The sequence below is a fragment of the Lycorma delicatula genome, chromosome 1, assembly GCF_047948215.1.
Source record: "Lycorma delicatula isolate Av1 chromosome 1, ASM4794821v1, whole genome shotgun sequence".
Taxonomy (NCBI): domain Eukaryota; kingdom Metazoa; phylum Arthropoda; class Insecta; order Hemiptera; family Fulgoridae; genus Lycorma; species Lycorma delicatula.
The window spans coordinates 151,372,475-151,381,056 of record NC_134455.1 but is presented as its reverse complement, the minus strand read 5'-3'; the positions used below and the strand labels follow the sequence as shown (position 1 = coordinate 151,381,056).

Genomic DNA, 8,582 nt, shown 5'->3' with positions numbered 1-8,582 from the left:
TTTAAATTTAGATTTTACATAAACGTTCTATAAAAATTATGCCAAAGTCTGACGATGGGTAAATTATTTCAGATTTACAAAAGACAGTAACGTGTAGAATTGTTATTTTAAAAAAACATGTCAAAAGTCATGTCAAAAAACATGACTGAGGAGTTCAATATAATTGTAATGAAAGTGGCTGAAGAAGAAATAGTAAAAAAAATGAAAATGAAAAAAGTAATATGTTGAAAAAAATTTTTATTTAATTCCAAATAAAAACATTAGTCATTACTGAACTTATACAATATTAAACGTTAAACAAAAACTTTTAAAATGTTTAAATTCCCCATGTCAATGATCTGAACCAAGTGTTAGTGGCTGGACTTTGGTTACTATTATTGCTGACCACCTGGTCATCATTATTCTGGTTCTGATTGTTTTGGTTATTGTTCTTCTGGTTGATACTGTTATTGTTTAAATTGTAGAGAGCGTTCTGGTTTTGATTGTTGCTGTTATAGTTTACATTTTGGTTTTGGTTGTTGAAGTCATTATTATTCTGATTTTGATTATTGTAATTGTTATTGTTGTTGTAGTTGTTATTGTTTTGGTTATTGTAATTGTTATTGTTGTTGTAGTTGTTATTGTTTTGGTTATTGTAATTGTTATTGTTGTTGTAGTTGTTATTGTTTGGGTTATTGTAATTGTTATTGTTATTGTTACAGTTATTATTGTAGCAGTTGACATTCTGGTTGTTGTTATTGCAGTTGTAGTTACAATTGTTGTTATTGCAGTTGTAGTTACAATTGTTGTTATTGCAGTTGTTCATGTTATTGCAGTTGTTTTGATTGTTGTTGTTATAATTATTGTAGTCGTTGTTGTTGTTATTGTTATAATTATTGTAGTCATTGTTGTTGTTGTTGTAGTTATTGTTGTTATTGTTATAATTATTGTAGCCATTGTTGTTGTTATAGTTATTGTAGTTATTGTTGTTATTGTTATAATTATTGTAGTCATTGTTGTTGTTATAGTTATTGTAGTCATTGTTGTTGTTATAGTTATTGTAGTTGTTGTTGTTGTTGTTATTGTTATAATTATTGTAGTCGTTGTTGTTGTTGTTATTGTTATAATTATTGTAGTTGTTGTTGTTGTTATAGTTATTATTGTTATAATTATTGAAGCCGTTGTTGTTGTTGTAGTTATTGTTGTCATTGTTGTTGTTGTTATAATTATTGTAGTCATTGTTATTGTTATAATTATTATAACCATTGTTGTTGTTATTGTAGCCATTGTTGTTGTTATTGTATTGGTTGTTGTTGTAGTTGTCTTGGTTGTTGTTATTTTGCTGGTTCTGGTTATTGTAGTTGTTATAATTGTTCTGGTATTCATTCATAGTACTTGATTCACCATTTTGATTTTCTCCATCAAAGTTTCCTGAAAAAGAAATACGCTTTTTTAGTTCAATTGATGTTTTATCAGAATGAAAAATAAACAAGATAGCAGTAGAAAACCGTTTTTAATTTGAGCGTACTCTTTTCCGCGTGTTTAAAAATGCTACGTATTTACCATTTCTCTTGACTATCATGTTTTCTTACCATAAAGGTTGATTAAAACAGATCAATATTATTTAAGAAATAAAAGAAATAAATATTGTATAAGAAGAAAAATATTTTAATAATAAAAGAAACCATGGCTTTGTAATAAAATTATAAAAGAAGACGTTTATATCACTAAAAAATTTCAATGTAAGCATAGACATTTAAGATTTGTTATTTTAGGTTTTATTATTATACTATTTCCTTAATATTTCGAAACAGGACAAAATGCTGTCATTATTTTAGGACTCATCATTGAAAACTTGGCAATGTATACTTGGAAAATACAATAATGTTTTTGCATTTGAAATTAAAGCACTTTTGAAGGAATTTAAATAGTGTAATAAAAATTGAATAGTTTTGAATAGAAAACATGTTTTTTATCGCTAAAAACATAACATAGAGCGTTCATATTTTAACAACTATAAAAATGCATGGAAATGTTTTAAAAATAGATAAAGACATTAAAACACGGCAAAAACTTATTAAGTAACAAAAAAAATAATAAATAAAAATTATCTGTTTTTAAGAAACCAATCAAGAATTTTTTTTTTTGTTTGTAGCAAGTAAAGTTTTTTTACTGCTTTATAAGAATACATATTTTTGTTGTATTTTAATTACATATTTCTGCTTAGTAATTGTTATATATTTATTTTTAATAATTAGTTTTTATTTTATAATGATGATTACTTACAATCAAAACAACCATAAGCACAGTGAAACTAAGACAAATATTATTATTTTAGTTTAGTTTATTGCAGTTTTATATTTAGGGAGCACATCTCTATTTTTAGCTTCTCAGCTATCAGGAATATTGTGATTATTCATATAAGTCCCTTACGCTGTTAAAATCCTTCATCATATTTATCCTAATATTAAAATATTTCTATAACATTTATTTCTAAATAGCAATATAAAATCTCTCAGAATAAAGCACCCAGATTATGTGAAAATATAATTTCAAAATAATTCCTCCATTAATTTTACTTAATAAAATTAAATGACTTGAACAATATAAGTAATGCTTCATTCTTACGTGTTTATTTTTATTAAAAATTTCGAGTTTACATATCTATTCTTTTAAAATTATTTGTGCTATATGATTTTTTTGTAAAATTAAGCACAATAGTGGTCTTTTACAATTATGATGATCTTTAACACCAAAGTAGTATAATTACTAAATTTGAATTTAATAAAGAAGAATATAAGAATTTTTTTTATTAGTAAATTTGAATTTGAAGGAAGGAAAGTATTTCTGACTATTCCTCTTCAGATAGCTAGTATTACTATTATGAAGAAACTCCATTTAATTCACTATTTAGATGAATTTAGATGGCAGGATAAAATCTAATTAAAAAGGTTAAACTACATAGTACCTACACATTTCATCCTGAATGTTTTACGTTCAAATATCGGTAAGGCTTGACATTTTTTTAAACATATATTCTCGTCTTAAGCTAGTATTATGTGAAAAATAATCGTATATCATTTGGTAAAACATTTAGCTGTTAACAGTAAATCTATCTATATATGAATATAAAAGACATACCATAAGTAAACAAGGTACACATTAAAAATGACTGAAGATTCATAATCATTGATTGTTCGAAAGCGCATAACTTAGTAATATACTGTTTTGCAAATAATAGATTTCTGATTGTATAAAATGGTTTATATATATATATATATATATATATATATGTAACAATACCATTTTCTACGATGAATACTAGCAATTAGATGTTAAGTATAGATTAGGTAAAGTATTTAAAGATTATCTTAAAGTATTTAAGATTATTTAAAAATTTAGAATATGTGGTCACAGTTACAGCACACACTATTTAATAAAATAATAATTAAAATTTGTAAAATTAGGACTTTGTGAGCTAAAATTTGTATGCCAAAATATTTGTATAAACGGTATTAAAAACATTAAACACTGATAAGAAATAAAAATGATATGACATTTTATATTGAGATTATAAGAGATTTATAAGTTACTTATGAATTTTTGTTACATATTTATAAAATATTGCAATAATATTTTTTTTGTTAATACTATTTTATTTATTATGCTTGGAAATATTTTTACAATAAGTTATTAACGTAGTAAAATTATAGGAAGTAATAGGAAAAAGAGGCAAAAATAAATAAATAAAGAAGTATTAGCCGATATTTTTAAAACTGAAGGTATAAAATTTGAAAATTATTAAGAGTACCGTTTAACATACTCTTTAAAACAGCAAAACTTAAAAAAAATTAAAATATTTCTATTTAGAAACGGAAATAATTATAATCTATACTCTTAATTAGGCATTGACTCACCATTTTGGTTTTGGTTGTTGTTATTGTTCTGATTCTGTGGCTGTTGATAACTAACAGGAGTTACAGAGTTCTGGTTGTTGTATGAGAACCATTGCCACTTGCTCTGTCCATAAGGGTGGACAGCAGCAGCAGCAAAGCTTACGATCACCAAGAGTACCAAGGAAGACTTCATGTTGAAGGTGAGGTAAGTCTGAGCAATTCGGTCTTATATACTAATTTGATATCATTTTTGACTTGATATCTCTGGAAAGGTCACAATAAACTTTGCGATTTATAAAAAATTATCGAAACAAAAGCAACAACTATCAGCTTGATTAAAAAATATCTATAAAAATGTTTTCATACTATTTCGATTTTTAACCTTTGTTATCGAAAATATTATTTAGATACATGAAATACAAACAGAATTAAAATTATTTATTAAGAGATTAAAATTTTGCTTATAATTCTTTATTGTATACTTTTTTTATGAACGATGTAAAAAGTAAACATAAAAAATTACTGAAATGTAGACAATACTTGATCAATAAGATTAAATAGAATAAACATTTAAAATAAAAACGAAATGGATTTAAAAGAAATTTATAGAAGTTGACAATTAGAAGCTACTACTAACTTACTAACCTTTAAAGTAGCGCTGACTTAAAAAGTAAAAAACTTAAAGAACTAAAAAAATATTATCATTTACTTATTAGTTTTTCTTTTGTTTTTGAAGTGAGCTTTAGTTTATTTACTTCTAGTTGTATTTAATGTAAAATAAGGATTATTCTGAAAAAATCCGTTGCCCATATGAATGATAGCGATTGGCAAAGAATCAATGTAAATACGTTCATCAAGTATGAGGTAAATCTTTCTAAAATGAGGTAATCGTTGTATAATGTTACCGTATTTGTTATACGTTTGTTGTAGAAATAAACAATTTTTTTTTTTAATTCTTTCTTCAAAATATAAAGTTTGTATTAAACAGTCAAATAGTTCCGGAATTTTAAAAAAAACTACGATTTAAAATATTCTCAAAAAAAGCTGACAACATAGTTGTAGGACTTTCTCGTTACGCAGCTAAAGCCGCGTTTCCGGATAGTCCTACAATTGTGGGTTGTTTATGATGCACGGCTTACAAATACGTACACGCGCAACTTAATTAAAAATATTTATAATTTTATTTAAATACAATACTTTTTCTTTATTTAATCTAATGATTCTAACTAAAGCGTGCGCGCAAACCGTATTTAATTCGCGCGGGTGTGGCGGTATTAACGGCGACGGTCGGCACTAACTAAACTAATATAATTTCACAACTTACATAAAACAACTTTCGCTTGTACGGTCGGGAGAATGGTGTAGCTGCGATGCTTAACGCACCAGGTATCGAATCAACCGGGCGATTTAGTTCGAGATCCAGCCAGACCAAGTTACTTTTTTAGACTTTAAATATTATTCATTTATTTAATCTTACCGCTCACCTGTGACCTCACAACATAGCAGATGACTGCAACAGCATTTTTGGGTTGGGGGTGCGATTTTGTAAAAATATTTTTTGCAAATATCGTTACTTTTTAATTTTTATCAAATGCGCCTAAGAAAAAATGTGATCTTAATTAGGTGAAATCTCGAGATACTCAGCGTAACTATGCTCTTCAGCCTAACCTCCTTGACCATTTTAGTTGAAAATTTAATGCATCAATACCCCATATGTAGAAGTAATCTGACCAAGTTTGGTCAAAATCGGTCCAGTAGGTCTGGAGGAAAATGGTGATTTATAGACCAACAACGAACACACGTACATACGAACATTAATGTCCGGAAAATTTCCATCCGGGTTTTTGGGTTCCTTAGGTATCAAAATGTCAATATCCGGTAAAAACCGCATGTGCTCAAATTGAACTGATTGCAATACTTTCCCTTCTAGAGCTGTTGCGCTATCTAGACGGGAAATTAAAGGTATTTGCTTTAAAATAGTTTTATTAAGAAAGTAATAGTAATTATTGATGTGACAGTAACTCTACCACAATTTTCATAGCTTTCTTTCTTACTAAATTGAGATTTAAGTGTTTAAAATTAACTTACAAAATTTTCATCGCTAGCAAGAATTCTAGTTTTTACAATATCTTGAAATGTTTTTACAAAAAACTCCATTAATGATAAAAATTAATATTTTTTTTTTTTTAAATACTATTATACAATTTTTTTTAGATGAACAGAGAACAGATTACAAAACATGAAATGTTACATAAAACTTGATATTTTTAGTTCTTGAAAAAATAATTTTACTTTAATCCCAAAAAAACTTGGTAACAAGCTAATGAAGATAAAATAAATTACTAATCTTAAAATTTACATATCTGATAAAAAATACGGAATTAAATTTTTTCTTTATTTAATATTCTTTTTTTTAAATTATTAAATACAAACTCATCTTTAAACTCTGATTGTGCCGGGGATCAAGGCGTAATTATCCCTCAATTATCGGAACGAAGTGGGTACTGAAATAGACATTAATTTATAATTTTTTCTATTAAATATTTTCGTGACTTTAAAATGTTTAATAATTTAAATAAACAGTGGAAACATTTTTACAATACTTATGCAGAAATCAGATATTTTACAAGGAAGGTTAGAAAGATGTTAATAATTTATTTATTTATTAATAATTTCAGTGCAATAAATCTTTTTCTTAAACGCCTTATAAATGGTTAGCAGCCTGGCTTCTTCTCAGGTTAAATTCCCGGCTAGCTTCTGGCATTTTATAAATATCATTTCATCCTCGTTTTTTAAATATGTATGTAGCATATTGAGGTTAATAACTTAAAAATTTTTAAAAACTGATTTTTTAGAATCTTTATTTTTTTAAGTATCAGCTAATAAAAAGAATTTCTTCTCTTCTCCTAAAGTGTTAATACTCAATCAATCACTCCATGATCAGTTGTACCAACTCATTGATCCCAAAAAAATTTATAAATCATCAATGAAAATTTTCATCGTCAACATTTTTTTTCAATTTCCATTTATGGCTACTTAAAATTATAGTTTTTTCCCCTCTTAAAATTATATAAATCCGCTCAATAAACGATGGCTACAATTTATTCATGTGAATAATCTATTTCTAGAATAGTATAATGTTTAAAAAGGAAAATTGACCGAAAAGTATCTGTTTGAACGTGTATACTTTTTAATCTCAGATCCCGACCCGTTACTCGCTCCTCCTCCACGGAATAATTAAAAAAATTAATAATATATAATAACTGCCATAGTAGGTTTACGTATCGTAATGTAAAGATATACATGACTAACTACATTATAGGTACATTGTGTGCCAGTCAGATTCATTTGTACTTTAGAAAATATCTTACTAGTTTTAGAAGATATTCGGGTGATAATAAATTTTAAAAAAGAACCTTTAAAATTGATTAAAAACGCAAAGATATAGCCAAATTCAAAATAAACAAAATTGTAATTCCCAGCAAGGGGGTGCTTTTTTTATAAATTTTTTTCAAAAAATACTAACTAAAAAATAGTTTCTTGCCATCAAAAACCTAAGATATTATATTATATTTTATGTAAGGTATTACATAAAACTACGGATAATTTGCGAGAGGGATTTAAATTTAAAATAAATTTTCAAAAATTAAATTTTCTTTTTATCGCAGACAATTGGAGTGAGATGAGGAAAAGTTTTTTATTGTGGTTTGAAGACTATTGATATAGAAAATATAGATGCAAAAAATTTTCATTAACTCCTTTTCTGAAGCAAGATGTAGCTGAAAAAATAAAAATATTTAGACTAATTAAGACTAATAAGTTAACTAATTAAGACAATTTTTCTTTAGTTTCTTTTTTACAGAGGGGGTGAGTATTCGGTAATTTGTAATCTTGATAAAAAAACGTCAACTTTTGTAAGAAAAGGTTTTCTGCTTAACAGCCTCAGTAAATATTTGACATTTTATTACGCCAAAACAGCCCCATCCCTTTTTTCAATTTTTGCAAAATTTAATACACCTTTTCTCCTCCAAAGTAATATCTGCCTTCCAAGTTTAAAGAAACTTTGTCAACGGGATCCAGAGTTACCTGTACTTGGTAGTACCTGTCTGCAAATTTTGAGAAAACTGGTCCACAAAATCTAGTTATAAGACCAAGTTGAGGTCAACATACATACGTACAGATGAACAAGCGTCCGTCTGACAAAAACAATTTTTTTGGACTTAGGAGCATTGGAATAAAAGATTTTCGCAGATTACTTTCAATCTATTTAAATCAATTTTTTAATTTTTTTAAATGTCTACTTAGGCACAAAATTTTAAAAAATAGTAATTTTTTTTAACTATCTTTATACTTTCCCATTATCTCTGTATCAGCGTGTATCGCTATAGCCGGGAAAGTAAAAATTCAATGTTTTTCATGAAAGATTTATTTTATAAAAATTATTAAATAACTTAAAAATACAGTTAATGACATTGTCGTTTAAATAGCTATCTAAAACGTTATGTATGTATGTGTCTATATTAGGTGCCGTAGTCATAACAGTTAAAAGGACACATTCATATACATTTTTTATTGGTATGCATAGCAACTGAGTTAAATTACGATGTTTTTCTGAACATTGAATTTCTTTTTTTTAATTATTTTCTATGAATTGGCCTTTTCTTGTTATACGAGGTGCGACAATAAAGTAATGAGACTGATTTTTCT

At 26.5% G+C, this 8,582-nt stretch overlaps 1 protein-coding gene across 1 annotated transcript; it reads right to left on the bottom strand.

The window, feature by feature from the left end:
* Window positions 1-220: 220 nt before the first annotated feature.
* LOC142324167 (uncharacterized) lies at window positions 221-4,091 on the bottom strand. The gene is made up of 2 exons (XM_075364899.1): window positions 3,897-4,091; window positions 221-1,410 (listed from the first exon to the last, which is right to left on the bottom strand). Exons 1-2 carry the CDS (start codon window positions 4,066-4,068, stop codon window positions 317-319), a joined length of 1,266 nt encoding a protein of 421 aa, XP_075221014.1. The 5' UTR covers window positions 4,069-4,091; the 3' UTR covers window positions 221-316.
* Between the last annotated feature and the right edge of the window lie 4,491 nt (window positions 4,092-8,582).

What these genes read in the sequence shown, in the direction of transcription:
- LOC142324167 (XM_075364899.1), bottom strand. Translation starts at nt 4,068, where the DNA reads ATGAAGTCTTCCTTGGTACTCTTGGTGATCGTAAGCTTTGCTGCTGCT. An exon ending in CAACAACCAAAACCAAAATG is followed by an intron (nt 1,411 to 3,896) that starts GTGAGTCAATGC and finishes TTTCTTTTTCAG; the next exon opens with GAAACTTTGATGGAGAAAAT.